The following is a 24,055-nucleotide window of genomic DNA, read 5'->3' on the forward strand; positions in this document are numbered from 1 at the left end:
ACATTCGGCTCTTTCTCCTCTATCTTCTCTCCATCTGGATTGACCCTCAAACGTTAGAGGCTGCTTCCCTGAGGCGAGAAAGTAGATAGAAGCATTTTAAGAAAAACTGTTATTAGCCAACAATGAACAAAATGGTTGTTCTTATTGAAAATTCCACTCATCCCTTATGGATTCCAATTAATCAAGGTTTTACTATGTGTCAAAAAGCAGTAACTTTCTTTCCCACCAATGTGAACTGATGACACTGACAATTTAGCCAAGCTTTTGGCTCATTTCATATTTACAATGGCCAACTTGATGGCCAAAGTATTTAGCACCTGTCTTTTTCTCATGTTATTTGCACGGAGAACCTAATTGTATCATTGAAGTGAGTTGCAGAATGAACATTGAGCTGGATTGGATGCATTGCTCTCACGAATTCATCATTCATACTCGTCATGGTTAAAAAGGAGCCATGGACTGTAACAAGATGACTCTAAAACATCCACATGATGCCAAGTGCCCAGAAGTTTTCAGATAACCAGACGTTTGATGTTATATAAACAAACAAAAAAATCTGCACATATTTGGCTGACTTTTTACTTTTCACCCAGATGTTTTGGTACATGAAGACCCCAAAACTTTAGACCAGCTATTTTTTAATTACAACCAGCAATCAAGCTTTTTTTCCTCAGCTAGTACTGCTGCAAAGTTTTTTATCAAGTAACTTTATTGACAGCTCACGATTTCCAGATTATCTGAATTTTGATATGCAAATAGAAAAATATTTCAGTAGATCCTAAATGTTTTCAACTTCTCTAACCATAGTGCTACCTGCCAGGCATCTTTCACATCGCTTTTCTTGGTCATTCCTACAGCCAGTCTTTTGAAATAAGTCAACCCTTTTCTCAACTATGGATAATAGTATGATCGATCAGTGCTGCATACCCAACGATTGCTTATTCCATTTCTGGATTACCAAGAAGCTTGCCTTTATCTTCTTCCTTCTTGCTACCTGCTGTTTTCTGAGAGTGAGCAAGAGAAGGGGCAAGAGATGAACGTGAATCTGGTTACCACTACGTATTAGTGATGCAAAAAAAAAAAAAATCAATGGAGAAGGAGGTAGAAATAGCAGTAAAACCTCATTAATTTGAAGCCCTCTAATTAATAATTTGTGATAAACTAGACAGGGACCAGTCTACAAGTTAACTTTATATTATCAGGCATGAGGACAAGAAAGGTTTGTTAAGCAAATGAAGAGTTTAGACTGGAATGTCAGTTGAATTTTTTCTTAAGAGAACAAACCCTTTTCAAATGTTGGAAGCACTTATTAGATATAATCATATTCGTTACATATCTATAGGCTAAAGTAGCTCTCACGAGGATCTCCACTAAGGCAATGTTTTATAGTCAGTTTGAATTACAAAATAGACTTAAAGTAATAAAATTGTCATTCTTTAAACCTATTTTGTAATGCAGGACTTGCTTTACTCATTCAGACAATCCTTTCCCTCTGTTCCTCCAAATCAGTGAGGTTTTACTGTATTAGCAAAATGGCTTGAGATTTACATCTCTTCATTGTGTCCCATCTCGTTAACATGAAAATTGACTGTTGAATATACCATCATTTCACAGAGAAAGTGCGATCCAGAGATGGTGATGACTTTGAGAAGGTCACACAGCTAATGCTGTCATAAATCTCTGCTGACTTTCAGAGTCACCTCTTGTGATAATATTGCAGATGGCAATTTAGCACTACCACCTATCTGAGCAATGTGAATCTGATTGCATGCGATACGTTTCCATAAGAATCAGGTTCGTTCGCAACTACCTTGGTTACTAGGCAAATGGCATATTTAAGCTGTTCCAGCCCTCAGTACTGATTACTAAAAATGACAATAATCACAACGCCTGACATTTATAAGTGCTTTTACTTTTTCAAAAACACTTTCAGACCTATTATCTCTGAAACCAGAAGAGGGAGAAATACCTGTATCACTTATCTTTCTGTCTCTCTCTCTCTCTCCAACCTTTAACTAATGATAAATGGGCAATTATATTAAGTCATTGACTTTTTCTTCCCTGGCATGAGACATTACACATTCTGAGATTAGTCTAGAAAAGTTACCATACTATGGAAAGAAACAGCAAATTTTCAGGCTGTCGTAAATGTGCATGAGCTTAAACTAATAAAACTAATGTTTTATTATTTTATTTTATTTTTATGGATACAGGGAATTAAAAACAAGGTCAGTCTCTGAGGCAGCCCCTGAACCATACCTACAAGCTGAAACCAGAATACTCCTTGGCTTTCCCAATTTCCCAAACCTGAGCTAATAGGACCTAAACAAAACAGACTTGATCATTTCTTGATGAACTGTAAATGCACATGCAAGGATCATGTAAATTAGAACTGTGCTTTGGGAATTTTTAACCTGCAAATCACCCTTTTGTGTTCATGCTTTATTACAATGTGTGTGCAGATGCAGTAATTAAGAGCCAGTAGGTTGTTTCAGTGATAAACCCACATCACCAGGGATTTGTGACATAGCCAGTGAAAGTCTATCATTGTAAATCACAGCAGAATGGAGGATTTATGTACAGAACTACCACATAGGCACATCAGCCTCCTTCTGCAGCTGCCTGTCCCCTCAAACGTTTATGTTCTTATCCACCCTACTTCATTCCCTTAATCTTGGGTAAAGGGCACCAGCTTCGCTTTCTCGTCTAGCCTTACCTTACTAGATAGGGTAGGGTCAGTGAAACGAGCTATTTGTGACTGAGGCGGAAAGTTATTAACAAACCCTACCCAACCTCACCATGGAATTATACCAGACTTTAGTCCTCTCTAGGGATTAAAATAGACTCCCAGTTTCCATATATTCCAAGATGAAAATCAGCACATGTGTGCTCTTGGGAACATTGTAACAGAATATTTAAAGGGACCATTCTGAGCCCCTTGACTGCAATGATAATTGTAGGATAGGTGGGTGCCTTAACTTGAGAGGCATATAAGGAAATGAGGGAGGAGGATGGGATGTGCAATTGAACCTCCATTATTTAAATAAATGGTAAGATGCTCGTTATGACTTATAGAATATTGATAGAGAAATGCAGTTTTACTATATCTTCAAAAATATATAGGAACTAGAATAAACTGACCAATGTGATGCTAGGAAAAAACATAGGGAATTTGTTTAAATCGTTTCAAAAAATGCCTGCAATTAAAATCAGTGGTGTTTCCTTTCACATCAGTGCTCTTAAGGTACCTAAAAAGAGTTTGTTCTCTGAAGAAATTAAAACATGTTCCTCCTCCCTATCACTAGCTATCTTTGTTTTTTTAAATCCCATGCATTTGCTTAGCAAGTCTTCTATTCAAAGATAGTAAAAAGTTACACTCTCGGACAGCCCATTTCCAAAATCCCTCAGCTTCATATTTGGCGGCACGTAGATGAATGAGGTTATACTGTATTTCCCATTGGTATACATGAGATCTTCAGTTTTGTGTGTATTTCTTCTTCTTCCATGTATGTCTACAATTCTCCTCTCCTATGCCACCGTCTCTTAACCACTTCTCTTCCACACCCAGAATTCTTTGACTTTCTTGGGCTGTGGGTAATGGATATGAATCTGCATCTGCCTTTGCCTGCAACAAAATGGACCTTTTATTGGCAGGAGCCATCCCTAAAGGTTGACATTTCGGATACTCAGGGTTAAGATGGATCCCAATGACTCTTTATTGACACTGTTATGTGTGTAGGCAAGAATCATTACAGATCGATGGCACTTCCTGGGTCTTAGCAGAAGTTCCTGTGAATCCCCAAGACTCTGGTTTGGGATCGAGGAGTAGGGTGAGTATATTGTGCTCTTCGTTGGTTTGCATGATTCTGTGCTGGTACTGCCTCCTGGAAGTATGAAGAACCTGACAGTTTTCTTTCCTGGTAGTCACTAAATTTGCTCCTTGAACTTACTCAGGTCTTCCTCCCAAGAGCAAATCCTCACTTTCTCTCAAGTGGCTGCTTCAAGCAAGGGACCTGTTGCCTTAAGAACCGAACCAGTCCAATGGCTGCCAAAACCATTGATTTTGCCAAATGATATTAAAGAATAAATTCTACCACCGGAAAAAAATGTAATCCAGAAAGAAAACACTTTTAAAAAATAATTCCATTCTAATGATTTTTTAAAAAATGAACTATGGCCTTAACATGGTTTCTATGACTAGGACATTATTATTTGCCTTTGGTGTTATCCTGATAACATGAATGTGTTTCTTATCGACAAATAATGACCAAATGTCCAACACCAGAGCTACAGAAAGAGCCACAGGAATGAAAAGCCTGAAGGTAAGAATGCTGTTATACAATTGCCAAGAGGAAAGATGCCATTGCAGTGGCAGACAGTGAAATGGTGTATGTTTATTCCCTTTCTGCCCTTTGAAGACCAAATCATTTGGTTTCCTTTCATTTGAAGAGAAGGTTATACACAATCTCTGAAAGGTAGGACAGCCATGGAAAAGAAACATGAAAAATTTGATGCAATTGAAATATATTTGGTGAGGGTGGGAGTTGGGGTTGGTGGAACAGGGTGGGGGCAAATTTCTTTTACAAACAATTGAATTCCATTCTCTTTTGACTTTCTAGAGAGCGGTATAGCATTTGGCCCTTGGCACATGAGGCTGATCCCCATTGATCAGAAGTGGCAAAAGTGTTGTCCAAGTGCTGGATTCACCTTTTTGCCTAATTTCATCTGGCATTGAAGCAAATATTTTTCAAAATATATACCTAAGGCAATGGCATTCATATATATGTGTGTGTATATATATATATATATGACTATTTGTATGTCCTGTCTAACATCACTGCTGGAAGGGCAGATGTGATGTGTAGATGCTAGAATGTATGCTAAAAGAGGGTGGTATATGCCCTGGCATGGCAACCAGATCTGATTTCAGATCTGATATATAGACTTCACTTGTTGCAATCTAGCTAAAACTGATTATTTTTCTATGATTTTAGCTAAAACTGATTATTTTTCTATGAGTCATGGTCAAGGGATGGCTATTGGAGAATAAAGAGGATGTTGGCACCCATCAGATTGAACTCTCAATGCATATTTTGTCTAGGATCAGGGGAATGAGTTAAATGTCTTCAGAAACATACATCATGTGAGTTTCTAGTACAGATCTGTTTCTGTCTTCTCATTCTATGCTTCTCTAGGTGCCATTGGAATGAACTAAAGAAAACACACATATATAATAAAACCCAACCAAATTTGATAGTTTGATTTTTCAAAGGATCTTAAACCAGAGTTTTCAAGTGAATCACGCCAATTATGTATTTGAGAAAGTGTCTATGGTCATATTTTGTTCAAAACTTAGCATTTTCCCTGAGCCCCTTCTCTCTGTCAGGGATAAATTGAGTAAGAGGTCTTCCCAGACTATTGGGTTCAACTACTAGATGGAGAAGTTGAACAGAGGTCCAGTTTGGCAGTTTAGTAGAAATCTATCAGTGAAATACACAACCTATGGAATCAAGGGGTCTACTGCTCTGTATTTGAGAGGTTGTAATTTAGAAATGTCACTGGCTTTACCCATGTGTGTAAGAGTTGCTTCTGGGGCTGCTGCTGCAGCATAGATGCTCATCAATAGGTTTCAGTCACTAGCATTGTTAGGCCCTTAGTGAAATGACTCACAGCTTTCAACTCTTAATGTTATATGCATGCATTATTGAATTTTCTCTTTGCACTTATATTAAATTATTATCCCAATAGCAAGGAGTTAAATAGGTTTGAGCTATATTTGTGAACTACATGGATATAAATACTCTCTCAGAGATGGTTTCTAGCAGCTAAGCACTGCATAACTGCAAATCATTGTAGCTGCCCTTGTTAAATGAGGATTATTTAGGTTGCCAGAGTTCAGTAATGCCAGCAGCCATATATGCACATGCTCCCACGTTGTACAGAAAGCCCAGGCTGATCCAAGGATAGAAGGATTGAAATAAAATCCTCATTTTCCTGGAATCCTACATTCAGGAACCCCTGTGAAAACAAAGGGATAGAGATTTGTTTTAAAGGACTTCAGACACTGGTGTACTCAAGGGCATATTTTGAACTGCCATTGCCTCAAACAGCTGCTATATGGAGAGATAAATCCCTTCATTATACATATCCCAGGTTAATCTACAGAAAAGAATGTAAAGTACCACATAGTAAATTATTTAATCCAGCAAATATTCTTCTTTTGCTTGATCATCAATTGGCTTCAGCTAAATAAAGCAAGACCAACCTGGGCAGAGATGTCTGTGACTGCCTGCCTGTACATGCCTGTTATGTCCTGGGTGATGCTGGGGCTTTTCCAGAGAATGCTAGAGAAGCAAGTGAGTGATTGGGAAAGATGCTTTGCCATCATGAAAACCTGAAACATCTTCAGTAAATGAGTTAGCAAAAGAGAGGATGGCTGTTCTCCCTCCATTGGGCCAAAGACATTTCTAAAAAGTTGTTCCCAAAAGATCACTAGATACCAAGAAGCAGGTGTTAGTAACTTAGAGCAAGGGTTTGGTTAAGGGATAGGGTGAGGGAGGGGCTTCCAGCTTAGGCCGTGATAAGTTTCCATTCTCGTCATCCAGATAATGTGTTATCAGAGCAGATTTCTCATTGACTATGCAAATGCACCACCCTTGCTCATATATTTCTTTTACTTCTCTGTGATCTCTTTGTCTTTCTCCATAACCTACATATTTACACATATATCTATCTCTCCTAAGGGCACCATTGAGGATCTTCTGGAATCATTAATTAAACAGACATTTGCTCTTTAGGTGTCCCTGCTCTGAAAGGAGAAGTGAAGCCATTTAGAGTAGCATATATTCCATAGTATTTCAGGGGACTAAATCATACTACACCCTGGGTTCTGATATTTTTCAGGCCTAGAACCATATTGACAGTATAGATTCCTCTCTTTACCCTTCCAGGATCACCAGATTATTTCACAGAATCAACTTGGTAATTAATTGACAAGACCCAATTTTCCTTCTTTTCCCCTAAGCTCAGCACCCTCATATCACTCTCTTCACCGTTTCTTTGTTCATGATAAGGAATCCAACCTGGTTCTAAGCTACTATTTGCTATTTACTATTTTAGGTATTTCCTGAAATTAAAACTTTAAAATAAATTAAGCAGTTCTTTTGAAATACATCAAAAGTTTTATTTATTTTGTTTTTTAAAAAAATTAAGTTTTGGCTGGGCATGGTGGCTCACACCTGTAATCCCAGCACTTTGGGAGGCTGAGGTGGGCGGATCACAAGGTCAAGAGATTGAGACCATCCTGGCCAACATGGTGAAACCCCATCTCTACTAAAAATATAAAAAATTAGCTGGACATGGTGGCATGTGCCTGTAGTCTCAGCTACTTGGGAGGCTAAGGCAGGAGGATCACTTGAACCCGGGAGGCAGAGGTTGCAGTGAGCCGAGATCATGCCACTGCACTCCAGCCTGGCAACAGAGCGAGACTCTGTCTCAAAAATAAATAATAAAAATTAAAATAAAAAATAAGTTTCTACTTTCACAGAAAAAAATATCAATGGCATTCTTATCCTAAAGCTGTCTCCATATGTAAGGTTGGCCATCACTAAGATAACATTGATTCTTTAAAATGGCTGGTTGGTACAACCCAGGAGCTGAGCCTGGAATCCAGGAGACCACCAGCTGGCAGGTGGAGGCCTTGGATTATGAGCAGTCTTAGTAGCTGAGTTAGTGGCAGGTGTGGATGGTAGAGATAAGCAGAAATTTTTATAATCCAATAATGTTTTCTTCAAAAAATGAACTCATTATCAAAGTATTATGAATTACATTACTATCCTCTATATAAAAAACAGACAGATGTAATTCCATGACTGTTCTCCACACTCAGGAATCATCACTGAGACACAATTCAGCATTAACTTCACATACTTTTAAATGACTATCTAATTCCCATTTCTCTCACTCTCTCCATCTGATCAACAATCCATATGCATTTTTATGACTTACATGCCACAAAATGTTTTCTTAGGGGAACCTTACACTCTTCCACCCCACCTCAAACATTTTTTTAGACAAAATAGAACAAAGAGTTGTAGTTTATAAATATTTACTCTTTGTTTCATTTCCCATTTCTCAGAAAGATTTGTATTTTAACAAATCATGTCACTTAAAGATGTGAAATTCTCACAGTGGAATTTCAGCTGCCAGTGAGATAAATATTTTTGGATGGAGGGATGTTCCCAGTCCCCGTGAAATTATGTCACAAAGCACTCCTGTTTTTTCCCTAAGCCTGCTGACCCATGTCTTTGTCTTAAGAGGGCTCTACTCAGCAAAAAGTTCATAGCAAGCCCTTCAGAGGGGAGAGTGCCTGACTAATTTCCACGATAGGAATCTGACCTACTTCGTTTAATTCTTTCTGTTCTCTATTGAGGCGAGTACAATAAATATTTCTGACTTATAATTCTCTTAAGTACCAGTTAAGGGCCTGCAGTAATTGCTGTGAAACATTACACTGGAGACATTGCTGCACCACAGTAAAAGGCCCCAGCTGCAAAATACGCCCTTGCTAGATTGATAGTTATTTGGAGTATGGGGGTCCCTAAAGGAAAATAAAATCATCACAAATATCTAAGCTTGAAGAGCAAAAATAAAGAGGGATGCTACCCTTTTGTGTATTCCATTGGAGAATGTACAGAACACAGCTCAATGTATATTAATTGGCCTCTTGACCTGCCCCATAAGTTGCTGCACAGGCTTGTGCAAATTGCTTAACCTATCTGTGCCTCAATTTCTTTTTGTATTAAATAGACACCATAAATCTACCTTCTTAGGGTGATCATTAAACCTGAACAATAATTATAATCATAATAATAAGTATGTAAATATACTAGATTGAAAAACAAAATACTAAGAGTTATTGATTTGACAAGTATTTATTAAGAAAAATGTCCTAAATGGAGATACAAATACATGAGCCATATTCCCTGCCCTTGAGAAGCACACAGTGAAGTGGGAGACATAAGACATAGGCATAAATACTAAGGCAAGGTAGAAGTGATGGAAGAGACAGAAAACATTGAAGAGCAAAAATGGCTTCATGGAGAAAATGACATTCAAAATGATCAAATGCCCACCTATTTCCACTTCCTTCAAAATACCGACGTGTAAGAGTGTGTGTGTGTGTTGGGGAGAGGGTGTCAATACCTTCAGTTGGTTAGGATTGGGCTAGGTAACACATCTAATAAGGTACAGTAAGAAAGAAAACTATGTGAACAAAAGCAGTTTTCCTCTGCCATCTCAGAAATTTAGTCTACCCCACAGCAACATAGAGTTCTAGGAGATTTGGATTTTAAAGTACTTTCTTTTCTTGGCATCTATTGTAACCTTGTTAAGTGGTATTATCTGTGATTTCTGATTACAGCTTTTATGCTTGTTGGCTGTGCTGCTGCTTGAAATGTTTGTTTTTCTCCCTCATTTTTATTTAGAAGTTCCCAAAAGCACATTGGTTCCCTGCCAGGTTTCATAAACCCTGTGATTATTTTTCCGATCCAAGGCTAAATTTCTAAGAGTAGGTCATTTGTCAAAATTCTCTAAAGTCCTGTGGTATCTCACAGGAGGTCTGGATACTCAAAGGCAGGATTTCTCAACTTTGGCACTACTGACATTTGGTGCCAAATAATTCTTTGTTGTGGGGGTTGTCCTGTACATTGTAGGATATTTAGCAGCATCCCTGGCCTCTCCCCACTGGATGCCTGTAGCATCTCCTGGCCCCGACCCAGGTGTGACAACAAAAAATGACTCCAGACATTGCCAAATGTCCCCTGGAGGACAAAATGGCCTCTGGTTGAAAACTCTTGCTCTAAAGTAACCTACACTGTAATGGTTTAAGCCATGGGAGTGAAAAGCAGTTACTAGCCAGTTCGTGGAAGCCACTAGATGGCCTAAGGCAGGGATAAGCCATTGTTCAGAAATAGGATGCTAAGTCACCAATGTACTGAGCCTGGGTTTTGGCAAGAGTGGACAGTGGCAGCCCAGCATGGACCCCTAGCACAAGAATAGCCTTCCCTCCTCCAAAACCTGTTTCTGAAATGCTTTGTCCCAGGACTTCTCTACATTCTTTAAAATGATTAAGAATCCCAAATAGATTTTCTTTATGTGTGTTACATCTATTCATATTTACCACATCAGAAATTAAAACTGAAAAATTGTTCATGTATTCATTGATTCATTTTAAAAAATAATAAACCCAATATATGCTAACATAAATAATATACTTTTATGAAAAATAACTATTTTTCTAAAACAATAAAGAATAGTGAGAAGAATGGCACTGTCTATATTTCTGTAAATCTCTTTGATATCTGGTATAATACAGAGAATGAGATTCTCATTTCTGCTTCTTCAATCAATCTATTGTAATTTCACCCATCATATGGCCTGCAGGAAACTCCACTGTATATCAAGAAGGAATAATAGTGAGAAGGGCACTTAGTATTATTATAAAAATAGTTTTGACCTCACAGATCTTTTGATGAAAGGGGTTCAGGGATCCTCCGGGGGTCCCTGGACCACACTTTGAGAACAACTGCTCTAAACTGACATGCCACACTTTTATGAATGTAGTTCACTTAAGGGTTGATAAATTTCTTTTGAAACTAGGATCTCTAGGAGCAGTGAAATCTCCCTATTAGACCTTAGTGTGAGTACCTTTAATCAGACTGCTCTGTTCCTAAGATCTGGTGAGCAGCAGTACTGAAGAAACTGAATGACGTAATTTGAAGAACATATTACCGGGAGGGAGGATAGGACCGGGTAAGGGCTTAGTCAGGTAGCAGTGTGAGGACACTGGGCCCTTTGCAATAAGAAAAGAGGAAGCACAGAAAGGAGGAAGAATTTGCTTTGTAGTTTCTCCTGTGGTCCTGATGAGCCCAGTCACTCATATGCCATTGGAAAGCATCTTCCCCTGTATCCTGAGCTAATTGCCACATTGCTGAGCCTGGTGCCAGTGCCTGACTTAAGGCATAGCATTGCAGGAGAAGTGGTAGTGATGAGACAACAACAGGGAAGAGGAAGAGAGAGAAGAGCATCAGACAGTGGAGAATAGAGGAGAAGGCAGTGCCAACACTAAACTCAGGGCCATCGATGGCCTGTCTGTCATTTGAAAGCCTGACTTAACTTTCACTGCCAGTAATATCTTAAAGAGGCTCAAAGTTTTATTTGAGTATATTTTTGTTGCTTTGCATTCCAAGCAACTGGTTAGCATTTGAGAAGCCTGGGGTTCCGAGCATTGGTTGAAGGAACTTGTTTAAAGTATAAAAGGATCTCAATTTCCTAGTGAGATACAAAATCCAAATATTCTGGCTGTCAGGCCCTATGCTAACCAAGAAAGTTACCTCCCTGATATTAAAGATTTATAGTTATTCAAACCGCAAGTACTCTGAAATTGCATTATTTTTAAATGATTATATCTTTCTCAGACTATCTGAAGATAAGATAGCCCCTCTGTTTTAAACAGCAAATGAGGGAAGAAAGGAAATAGGTTTTGGGACTTTGTATGATAGAGACCAGATCTCTGTGACTATAGCAAGTCTTATTAGTGACTGGATATGTTAGTGGGTCCAACTTATCCAAAATAGGCTAAGAAATTTTTACAGCATGTTCACAGTTCCATAAATTTTTCTGCTCTCCTCTTTTTAAGTTAGTGACATTCAGACCAACATGCACTAATATTTGGCAATATTGCTCCCATGAATGTGAACAGACAGTTTATTGCCTCAGAATTATGCCACCCTCTCTACATGGTGCATTTTTTATCCAAAGTCATTAAAGATTCTTCATTTAAAAGCTAATAGCTCTAGAAAGAAGACAGGATAAAGGTCATTATTCCCATCTTACAGCTGAAGAAATGTATAAGGGAGAAAATCTTTATCCTAGAACCAGTAGGGTTTTGGGCACTTGCCCAGTGGCTCTGAATGCAGTCCTTATATTTTAAGCAGTGAAGGACTAAGGAGCAGTGGCCTGGCCTCCTGGGGATATGTACTAGCCTCTTAGTTGAGGAAGTCTTATCTTACTAGAACAATTAAACTATTTCTCTACAGCGTTACCCAACAGTGGCAGAGTCATTTTGCTGGTTTAGGTCCTGCCATATTAATAATCCATTTTGAAACAATCTGGTTTGCCCTCTGGTGATCTAAGTTGACCACAGACATATGGCCATATCAGAAGGACAGCCAATCAGTAACTCAAAAACAATCCATAGACCAGTTTTTACATTGTTGAAAATACTCCCCTTATCCAAAACAGAGGTCCACAATATACCTTTAATACTAAGACCAGTATGTGCATAAGAATTTAGACTACATGTTTGTGGAGTAAGAACATGTACGTGGTACAGTTCTTTCTGATATCATTTTCAGCTGGGCAACAGACTTGTGTGATAAAGGACAATTAATTAGAAGGCATGTTATTTATGTAGAATCTATTTTCAATTCTGTTCGGATTTATCCATTTGTCTCGGTCCACAATATGGAAACACTTGCCCTTCTGGGTCTGTCCTTTTCCCGACTCCTCCATAAAATTTGCTTTCTGTCTGGAAGTACAACAAGACACCCAGTTAGATCAAACTTAACACATCTCCTTCACAAAGCTACTGCAAGCTGCCGCCGACGATTGTCACCTGAGGGGAGACCCTCCTCACCACACACAACCTATCTGAGGAGTGCCTTTTTTCCTATCCTCATTATTTAACAGTGTGTGCCGATTACTCAAAGCGATATGGGCAGGCCCTGGTAAATATAGCGTTGCTGTAGTGTTAACTTTTTATAAGGTAATGCTCAGGTTGCCTGCAGTGTCTAAAATTACTCTGTGGCCAGGGCCCCCTGCTTTATCGCTTTCTATAGTTTTAAAGTAGTTTGAAGCTTGAATAACATAAAATAACATAATATAATGTTATTTATGTTATTTCCCACGTGAAGAACGCCTGTAAACCTTGCAGTATTGAAACTCAGTGAACAAGGCATCTTAGACAAGCTGAAAAACAAATGGTGGTACGATAAGGGGGAATGTGGAGCCAAGGACTCCGGGAGTAAGGTCAGTCGCTGAAGGTCTTTTTGTACTGATTAGCAATCACATTTTGACCCACTGTTTATTTTCTACCCTAAAACGGCTTTCCTTCCCAACACACACTCCCTGACACAGTGGGACCCCTTTATAACAACAGTGCTAAAGGAATAAGACAAATGCCAGCCTCAGAGGCCTGCCACATGACATCAATTGTTGACACTATAGAACAGTTATTATGATTAGGAAACTCAATCTGGCCTATTGCATTTCCAAAGTTATAAAATAACGAGCTGTGTTATAAGGGGGTTTTACTGTATTTCACATTTCAAAAGTTCAAAGAGAAAATATAATAACAATAACAACAACAACAACCAAAAAAAAGAAAGATTTATTTGTGACAGTACTTTCTCTTAACCTCTTACAGTGTCAGAGACTTTGTAGTTATAAATGCATTTGGTTATTAATATATTATGTCAATCCCATCTGAAAACAGTCAAACGAATAAATAACAAAGACTGGTCTCTGTAAGCAGAATGATTAGCCTCCTGCCAGCTGCTGTTGTATTGAGTTCAGCATTAATTTGGATCTCGAATCTCATTAAGTCTGTCACACTTCTCTCTTCCAAAGGTGTCATTTGAATCTCTGTACGTAATACTTTTAAAATTTAGTCGCATGCTCCTTAAAGGTATACATGGTCAGGATAACATCACATTGATAAGCATGAAACACTCTTCCCCGCCTCCTTCCTGCCCCCCTTCGCTCCCCTAAGAAAGTTCTTTTTAGTTTCAATTTTTGCCTTTCCTTTTTTTGGACTAATATCGTGGTATCAGTTAATTCATTTCATGAAATGCCACTCATTTTCCCCGTGCAATGAACCATTTTGCTACTGGTTTTCTACATCCCACATCAGGGAATTCTATAACTCTTGTGAAACTTAAATAATACATGGAACTTGAAACTGTTCTTCTTGTCACAGCTTACATGGGTTATGTCAAAGGACCTCTCCCCCCATTAAATATCATATACATATAAAAATCTAATGGCAGAGGAAGGGTTATCAGAAATTGGTCTATTTCCCAATGGACTGTGGAACATCCTTGCAGATAGCCTCATCAGTCTCCTTAAAGAGATAATCCAATATTTCATATGTGACAGAAATTATTACTACTTGTCCAGCTGTCATTCATCCTAAAAGAGTGACTATTTGCAAGGTTGTTGTGAATATGAGGCATTCCCACACCCCGTTTCTGAATGCAATTCAATTTCAATTGGACCTTTTATTAAAGTAAACAAGTATAGGACTGGCTTCTATGAAAACAGGATAAGAAGGACACGGCCATATTGTCTTTACTTTTAATTATTTAAATGATACCAAGACCAGCTGAACTAGAGTGTTAAGTGTCAGCAATGGCCATCATCTGTCACTCTGTTGTCACTTAAATAAGATGCTCAAAATTCACTGGCTTAACAATTTGGGTATTCCATTCAATTACATTCAGCAGCAAAATGGTTACATTCCCTCTAAAAAGACTACAAAATGCTATTTTATTTTATTTCTTTTTCAAAGAAAGACTCCTGGCCCTTGGTGTGTCCTACCTCAAGGTAGGGCTCAAGACACCAACTTTTTTCTTTCCATTGTTCAGCAGTTCAGATTTTGCTTTTTCATACAGGCAGATAGCTTAGTCAGATTTGCACAGTTTGACCTGAAAGTCACTGACCGGCTTCCTCAATTTTTCCCCCTTGTTACAAAGAAAGCAAATAAGTGTAATTTTTAAACATTATTCTCTACATTCCCTGGAGTAAAAGTTAAAAATGAGCTGGATTTTTTAAAAAATCATCAGCCTCCTGGAAAAGCTTTCTGATTTGTATGGAGCCAATCTAGGACCCGATGGATCCTCCTGACACTTTCCTTAAACTCTCAGGAAAATGGAACAGAGCCAATTCTTTGTGCTGTGCCCTTGTTCCAGCAACACAAAGACTTGCTGCCCTGATTTTAACTAGGATGAAGATTTAGCAGCCAATCTCCAAAGGGAGCATTTTCTCAGCCACTGGGGGAAAGAGGAGAGTTAACCCTTTTTAAGCAAACCCTTGCAAAATAACTCCTCAGATAAGAATAGCAGGAACCTCTAATATTATCATGTCGTATCTTAAAGACTAGTCGTTCACAAAGTTTGTCACAGGGAGAGCAAGGGAGAAAGGGGTGTTGCGGGGCAGAGAGGGGAAAGAGTGCTTCAAGTTCCCAAATGAAAAGAGTGTTACATTTATAGAGATTATGTCACAGCTCAACTCTGGCAAATGGTGTTCATCGAGGCTGGCAGAGGAATAAATTATGCTTGTGTTTACTCTTTTGTTCCCATGGCCAAGTGCTGTTTTATTAATTGTTGAACACCATTTTGAGGCACTAAGGAACGTAAGGAGTCAAGATGAAAGGACATTTAGGTGAGGATCAAGACTGTTAACAGAGGCACAATCTACCATCTCGCTGGTCATTGCAAAACATTAGCCAGTTGCCAGAATTGAGTCACAACACTTACATCAATGTTTAGTTATTTTACAATTTAGAACTCCCCTGTACTGTTGTAATATATTATAATGTTCCATTGCCTTTGTTTTCCCCAAGATCTAATCACGTTGTTCATTTCTCTTAGGACAAGACCAGCGCTCTGAGCCTGAGCAATGTGGCAGGCGTTTTCTATATACTTGTCGGAGGTCTGGGGCTGGCCATGATGGTGGCTTTGATAGAATTCTGTTACAAATCACGGGCAGAGTCCAAACGCATGAAACTCACAAAGAACACCCAAAACTTTAAGCCTGCTCCTGCCACCAACACTCAGAATTATGCTACATACAGAGAAGGCTACAACGTGTATGGAACAGAGAGTGTTAAGATCTAGGGGTACGGTTAAGGTCTAGTAAACTAATCAGCTTTACATTACTGTATGTCAATCTCTTTTTTTCTTCTTTTTTTTTTTTTAGTTTGGTTTATTGTTCAAAGCATTGTCTCTTTGCAACCATTTGATTCTTTGAAAACAATGGTTGTGCTTTCTTGTCAGGCAGTGGTGCTTTTCTAATAGAATGGTTGTAATTAAATTGTGGTCTGTGACCCAAAAGGAAATACAATTCTCCAGAACATCATTGTTCAATAGAAAATATATGCAAGCCACATACATGAGCCACGTGTGCAATTTTAAATGTTCTAGTAGTCATATGTTAAAAAGTAAAACAAGCGAAATTAATTTTAATGATACATTTTATTTAACCCAATATATCCAAAATATGATCCTTTCAACATGTTATCAATACAAAAAAAAGAATGACAAATTTTACATTCTTCACGCTAATCTTGCAAATCTGGGGTATATTTTATACTTATGGTACATCTTGACTCATACTAGTTACATATCAAATGTTCAGTAGTCACACATGGCCAGTGGTTATTGTATTGGACAATGCATCTCTAGAGAAAGCAGCTGCTCTGGAACAGATATTAAAATTAGGGGCCGGGCACGGTGGCTCACGCCTGTAATCCCAGCACTTTGGGAGGCTGAGGCGGGTGGATCACGCAGTCAGGAGATCGAGACCATCTTGGCTAACACGGTGAAACCCTGTCTCTACTAAAAATACAAAAAATTAGGCGGGCATAGTGGCAGGCACCTGTAGTCCCAGCTACTCGGGAGGCTGAGGCAGGAGAATGGCGTGAACCCGGGAGGTGGAGCTTGCAGTGAGCCGAGATAGTGCCACTGCACTCCAGCCTGGGTGACAGTGCGAGACTCCGTCTCAAAAAAAAAAAAAATTAGGTACACAGGTGAGACACTGCCACCTCAAGTAATACAGCACTTCCATAGGGAGACGTGGTTCTTTTAAGTAAACGGTGTATAAGTCTGAGATAATTCTCTTAAGCTTTGAGTTCTTTTGTTGTCCCTTCCTTGGAACTGGTGCACAGGTAAGTGTCTATCAAAGGATAGTCTAGGCTCCCAGCTGCTAGCCAAGCCCTAATTCATACTTCAGTGAACCTGAGTGTTGCCACCTTGACTCTGGCAACTACAAACACCACCAATAATTCAGAATGTTCAAATGCAAGCTCGAATTAGAATAATGTCTCCATTCTGGACGTGTTTAAAAGAATATAGTCTTGTTACTTTAAAGTACATCTGTCATCACTAAAATGCCTATCTGAAGTGGAACAGAACAATAAGCAACTTCATACCCCTTATTTTAGGCAATTTTGACCTCATGAGTAAATGTCAATATGCTGGGATTTCTACAAGTGCGTTTGTGTTTTGTTGTTGTTGTTGTTGTTGTTTTGTTTTGGGGTTTTTTTGGGGGGTGTTCTGTTTTGTTTTGTTTTTGAGGCGGAATTTCACTCTATCGCCCAGGCTGGAGTGCAGTGACACGATCTCGGCTCACTGCAACCTCCACATCCCGGGTTCAAGCGATTCTCCCGCCTCACCCTCCCAAGTAGCTGGGATTACAGGCACTTGCCACCATGCCCAGCTAATTTTTTTCTATTTTTAGTAGAGACAGAGTTTCACCATGTTGGCCAGGCTGGTCTCCAACTCTTGACTTCAAGTGATCCGCCTGCGTCAGCCTCCCAAAGTGCTGGGATTATAGGCGTGAGCCACCATGCCCGGCTGCATTTGTGTTTTGGCCTTCTTATAGTTCACACTGTGGATTTATATTTAGCCAATTTTTAAATAATATTTCATTCAAATAAATCATTTGTCTTGGTCATGGAAAACATAATTTTGTCCAGTGAAGTTGCTGGTTGTTCCTTCTTCCTGCCTTTTGCCACAACATATTCAGCACACTGCACCAATCCGCTGACAGTGTTCCCATTGCATTGGTGGATGTACAATACATGGATTCATCTGTAATTGCACTGTTTGCATGCAAGCATTTAATGTTTCAATGTGCTTAAAATGTTTTACTCTTGAGTAGGTGCCATAGGCCCATTACAATTTGGGGCATATGTTTTTATAGGATAATATTAATACATGATTCATAATCCATTTTCAAAGTGATCCACTTTCTTTCTGTAGCCTACATATAGACAGGCTTGCTGGACATGAGCAGTTTCAATCTAACTTAATTATCCCAAATTTTGAGGTGCTGGCATCCAAATAAATAATACACCTTAAATTTGTGTAGCAGTCATCCAAGTGTTCTCACATCTATTGGCTCATTTGAGATAAGATGGATCAGGCAATTATCAGTAAGACCCAGCCCATGAAGTGACTTACTCAAGGCAACACAGTTAGGTAGTGGCAGTTCTGGGACTAGAACCCAGCCCTTCTTCTGCCTATAGCCATATCTTTGCTAAACCATGCTACTTCTAACCACCCATGGCCTGATGTCCTCCAGGAAACTTGAAATCCTAATGGGATCCTGTCAAATGGAGAGCAGATCTTGAGTTTCTGTTCCACTTGTCCACAAAAAAAGTCTTGAGAAACTTCACCAAGCCTCCATATGCCCCATTCCTTATGCACTCCACACAAGATTGAATATTCAATCACTCCTACTTTCCCCAGAAAGAATCTTTCTGAAACAGGATTACATCAAGGCTCAGGGTCACATGACCTCCAGATTCTTTATCAACTATTCCATCTGAGAATTTATGTCCCTACTATCCAATTACTATAGCCTCAGACTCTTATTAAAGCCCCAGAGCAGTATTCATCAAACATTAGTGTGCATGCAACTCATGTGGGAACCTTATAAAAATATAGATCGTGATCCAGCAGGTCTGGGATGGGGCCTGAGGGTCTAGATTTCTCACAAACTCCCAGGTCATGCAGATGCTGCTGGTCCCAGGAGTAGAAAGATTCTAGAGAAAATAAACTCAGAGAATGTAACTTAAGAAAAGAAAGGAAGGAAGAAAAGAGGGAGGGAGAGAAAGAGTGATAGAGATACAGGAAGAAAGAGGAAGAAAGGAAGGAGGGAAGGAAGGAAGGATGGAGGCAGGGAGGCAGGGAGGGGGGAAAAGAAAGAAAGAGGGAAGGAAGGAGGGAAGGAAGGAAGGAAGGGAGGGAGGGAGGGAGGAACTGAAAGGAAATGAAAGGAAAGAAACTGGGATCAGCAAACCTTTGTTAGGACATAATGTTGCCATCCAAAAGTGGCGGCCTGGAACATCAAACCTGAGGGGAAAGTCTCAGAAACTAATATGCCACAACTTCTGGCTTTCCTTTACTCATCTGAGTTGATCCACTTTTGTGAAGCAAAATTCAGGCTACTTGAGGCAACACTCACATTTTAATAGACTCCAATGCCAATGTGGTTATAGCCCAATTACCTAGCACCTTGGCAACCATCTCCAGGGTGAAAGAAAGGTTGGGAAGAGCGTCTGCAAACAAATCTGTCCTCCAAGCCTGTACAAAGTCTCCAGACAAGAAGCAAAAGCCTCATACGATGCCAGGAAAACCTCACTTGTATTAGTCAAGAGGCATAAAGCAAGCTGCTTTGAAACCTCTCTGTTGTCCTCAGCCAATTTGGTGATGTGATTAGGGGAATGTTGGTTAAGTGAAGAGTGAGATCTTCACCCACTCATCTTTTATTTCCCAAGAAGGTCTGGAATATCTCCTGGTGACTTCTAATTTGTTACCTAGTTATTAGGCTTCCAGTTCTCTGAGTTGGCCTAAATCTGTCAGGGTCTATCCAGGGGCACCGACATCAAGAGGTACCCTGAGATTTTACTTCTATTACTAATTATCAGAGCCCACCTTGGGAGTTTATAGTACCAGTAATTGTTCAGGAAAAATGACTCAGGGCAAATCACCTGCAAAAATATGATCTAGTGAAATCTGGTTAATAAAAGGGCATCCTTGAAAGATGAGGGAGTCGTTTCTCATTTTCTATGGGTGATAGTCACATCAGGATTACTGGGCTTATTGTGGGAACATGTGCCTTGGCCTCAGATCATGTTTAGCTCCCACTAGGGAGCAGAAAGCCTCTTGACTACCTGGTGCCTCTCTGGGTTACTGACCAGCCACTGGAAGTATATCCTCCCAAGCATGCCTTGGCAGGTGACTGCCCATCAAGTGCTCCAGATTCACTGCACCCTAGGGTTGACTGTGCTAATTGTTTTAGGAAGTTATTTCTAATTTCCTAATTGCAGTTCAGAAGTACTTCTGGCTTCTTTGGTTTCTTCAAAAATATTTTTGAAATCTCTGTCCTTTACAAGACCTCAACATGCCTGAAGTTAGGGGAAAAGATTTTCATTTTTCTTGTAGGAGTTTTCTGTTTAGTCATCCTAAAAATATTAGCTTTGTTGATGCAACCCATTTTCAAAGTGATCCACTTTCCTTCTGTAGCCTATGCATAGGCATGCTTACTGGAGACATTTTGCTGCTGAAAAGAATTCACGTTATGTTAAGCAGGAAAAAAAAAGCATTCTGGATAACCAAGGTGATGATGTTCTTTCTCCCAAGGGACTTTTACATCAGTGATAATAGTTCATTTGACCCCATTTAAAAGCAGGAAACAGAGGCACTGAGAGGTTGGGTTCCTTTCCCAAAGTCATGCCACTAGTTAGTGATGTCCCATGCCCACTGGGGAGACAGGGGGAGACTTTATTCTTTCTGCCAGATACAAAGCTTCGCCAAGCTTCTGTGATAGATATGACTCAGGACTTAGGGGTGCCAAGGAAGAGGTTTGTCTACTTTCATGTTAGTCTTATTCTACCATCCTTGGATGCTTTTGGCCTTCAGGTGCATATTTGACATTCTTCTTACAAATACTTTTACTACAGGGCCAGTGGTAGATCATAATTACGTCATTCTTTGGGGATAAAATTTGGTGTTAGCTTAGAAGAAAAGGAAGCGTTTCATTAGTGCAGAATGAAAGGATAAAGAGAGGGATGTAAACTTGAAGAGGAGGTAAGAAAGTGTCCTACAGTATTCAGAATCAGGGGCAAATGAATCCCCTGCACTAGTTAGTGCCTCCAAAAAGAAGACGCTATCAGCATTTCAATCTCAATCAGGCCTATATGTCAGGGCAAAGACCGCATTGATGCCAAGTCCCTTTCATGGGTTATCACTGCTCTGGCCTCTTCCTGGAATCTGCTGTCTCTTTAAAGTCCCAGAGCTATTTTCAGACTTTAATAACTAAGGTTGTAGGTATTAAGAGAAACAATTGCTCACTTTTCTAGCAATAAGCAAAATATTTTCTTCTCATAGTTAAAATGGATTTCAATTCAGTAAGCCATAGAACACTGTTTACCCTCTGTCCTGGGTGAACAATCCTTTGTCATAGTTTCTGCAATCAGAATACACTCTTTTAGTTCTTGTGAATATCTGTATTAAAATGCCATGGAAACTTTCTGGTATACCTACATCATAAGTGATTAAAGCCTTGAATTAAACTTCCTGCAACACCTGCATATTCCTTAGTACAATACATATAGTAGAGAATGTAACCAGACCTGTCACCTAAAGCCAGTCAAATAAATGAGGTGCAACCCCAGAAATGCCAATTTCAGAAAACAGCCATAGTTTTGTCCAAGATAGACTGAGCCATTATAAACTTCTCAATTCCTAATAGGAAGCCCCTTCAAATTTAAATATCCCCTTGCCTTTGCAGATCCCTTCCCACTGGAGGCATGTGATGAGAGGAAATCACCGAAAACGTGGCTGCTTCAAGGATCCTGAGCCAGATTTCACTCTCCTTGGTGTCGGGCATGACACGAATATTGCTGATGGTGCAATGACCTTTCAATAGGAAAAACTGATTTTTTTTTCCTTCAGTGCCTTATGGAACACTCTGAGACTCACGACAATGCAAACCATCATTGAAATCTTTTTGCTTTGCTTGAAAAAAAATAATTAAAATAAAAACCAACAAAAATGGACATGCAAGATTCCAGTATGCGAAAAAAAATCTTATTAAGTCAATTCAACAAAAGCCATTCTTTGATACCACTGCAGAGTATACAAACACCATGTTCTTTAATACACACACACACACACACACACACACATATTTAAATTCCAATTCAGCAAAGAGGCCCATCTAAGCTAAAAAAATTAATTCTTCCTGATTAAAAAGAAAAAATCTGTCTCCCAGTGTTTGGGAAGATGGACTGGCATTTCTTCTAGGATCTGCTGACCAGATGTTTTTGGTATTTCCTGTTGGTGGTGATGTTCTGTGCACTCTATTTCCTTTCAATGTTGCTGAAATGTGTATATCTTTAGAATGTAAATGCAACACTTAAGAAAATTCAAACACTTTGGAAAAGGGACTAAACAGTGATTTCTCTGTGTTCTTGAAATGGTTTTGTGAAAACGCTTTGATAACTTCCCACTTAAAGAAGAGATTTACAGAGCTTTCGAAATTGACTTTGTGTGTAGCAAGGGACGGGGCACTATCAGGATACCTCTTGGTGCTTTCCTAAAATGGATCCCGGGGCTTTCCAAGGAGCCTGGAATTTCAGCTCACAGATCTGTTTTTCTTGCTTCAGTGTGCATTTTAAGTCAATAGAGCTGAGTATCTAGCATTGAGGTGAGGGAAATGCTGCCTATACTCCCAGATGTGTTTAGAATATCTCAGAGACAACACTGTGTTTAGCTCGGCTTTCTCTGCTAAGTATGCCTTTCAAGTGTACATCACGGAGACAGGACCGCGTTGCAAGGCGGGACAGCAGGTTCAGACCACAGTTCTCAGTCTGACTTTACTCTTGCTAGGTCTGTCCTACTAGCTGTTGCCTGCTACCGCCCATGGCTCTCCATCGGACTGCATGTGTCCTTTTCTAGTTTGCAAAGACTAAAATGCATTCCCAAACCTACTGCTAATCTGAGGGCCTCAGCATCACTTCCAGATCCTTGCTTGGAGCAGTCTCTCTATTGACTCTCTCAGATCGCTCCACTGCTCCATGGGCTATCAAGTAACTAACTGCATACCTGCCGTTGGCATCATCAGAACAGTCCGAAGAAATAGTCTCCACTCACTAATTACCTCCTATATAACGACGTATGCTTCCTGTAGTTCAGTAGTTTGCTCTCATCGATAACGTGCATTGGGAAGTTTCCAGACTGCAAAAACTAGGAGCTCGCATTCATTTCCCAAGTGTGACCCTTAGATGCTTAGTTGACTCGCTGCATATTTGCTCTTGTCTTCAGAAAAGAAAGGAAGAAGTATCGTTCCAACGAAATGTTTCCAGAAAAGTGTAATATAAACTTTCATTCCAAAAATGGTGTCATAAGCAAACAACTCACTTGTCAAATTTCAAATGGTATTGAACAAAAAAAGAAAGCTGTTGTGTTTTTGTTTTGTTTTGTTTTCATGAAACTGTGATTTTCAACTTATGAATGCTATAATGTCCCAGCGCGGGAAGCTCACGCTGTGTGAACATGAAGTTGTATAAAACAAACCAACCAACCTACACACAAATGTTTTCATAGGCACTGTATAAAGAAAAATGTATGTTTATTAACTCAAATCAGTTTTTCAGAGAGGAAACGTCACTGAGATGAAGAGGCGGGTAAATTGGTTTGTTATTTTTTAAAAAAACTTGCATGTTTAAAAAAAAGTTGATTGCTTCAAATTTCTGCTACTAACTTCAAGCTATGGGAGTTTGGCAGTAGTCACTTGAGGATTTTTTTTCCAATTCTTTTCTTTTTGTTGTTAAAGCTGTACTTCAGTGAACAGAAAAATTGCCAAGCAAACTAATGGCTATAAAAGCGTAAATTGCATGTGTGGGCATAAATTACAGAGCCTCATTGCCATGAGGTATTGTACAAAGTTTTAATACATTTTGTAAATAAAATTGTAAAGAAAGAATTCTGTTTCTGTGCTTTGGCTAGATGTTTAAACTTTACTTGGATGCAGATGCCAAGAAGTTACTCACTAACTGACTTCGCCTAGAAGCTTTGCCAATGATGTAACAGTCACCTTACTGGTGATTTTCACAAAGGATTACTCCTCTCCCCACCCCAACTGCAACTGTAGTCAGGCGCAGACCCCTAGCTTAAGCAAAACCATACATCCAAGAACTTAGATTAGT

The 24,055-nt window shown here is 39.4% G+C and overlaps 1 protein-coding gene across 9 annotated transcripts in view; it reads left to right on the top strand.

Moving 5' to 3' along the window:
* GRIA3 (glutamate ionotropic receptor AMPA type subunit 3) overlaps nt 1-23,832 on the top strand; it is a 307,490-nt gene extending 283,658 nt beyond the window's left edge. For 5 of the 9 annotated variants that reach the window (XM_063702875.1, XM_063702874.1, XM_055376865.2 and 2 more), the window contains 3 exons: nt 12,975-13,089; nt 15,711-15,958; nt 21,637-23,832. In XM_063702875.1, coding sequence (XP_063558945.1) covers nt 12,975-13,089; nt 15,711-15,956 — 361 coding nt within the window. In that variant the 3' untranslated portion in view covers nt 15,957-15,958; nt 21,637-23,832. Of the gene's footprint in view, nt 1-12,974; nt 13,090-15,710; nt 15,970-21,636 lie in introns of those variants that run through there. The other 4 variants (XM_063702873.1, XM_004064818.4, XM_055376866.2 and 1 more) reach the window with 3 other exon arrangements.
* The last annotated feature ends 223 nt before the right edge of the window (nt 23,833-24,055 follow it).

Source organism: Gorilla gorilla, chromosome X (assembly GCF_029281585.2).
Source record: "Gorilla gorilla gorilla isolate KB3781 chromosome X, NHGRI_mGorGor1-v2.1_pri, whole genome shotgun sequence".
In the NCBI taxonomy this organism is placed as follows: domain Eukaryota; kingdom Metazoa; phylum Chordata; class Mammalia; order Primates; family Hominidae; genus Gorilla; species Gorilla gorilla.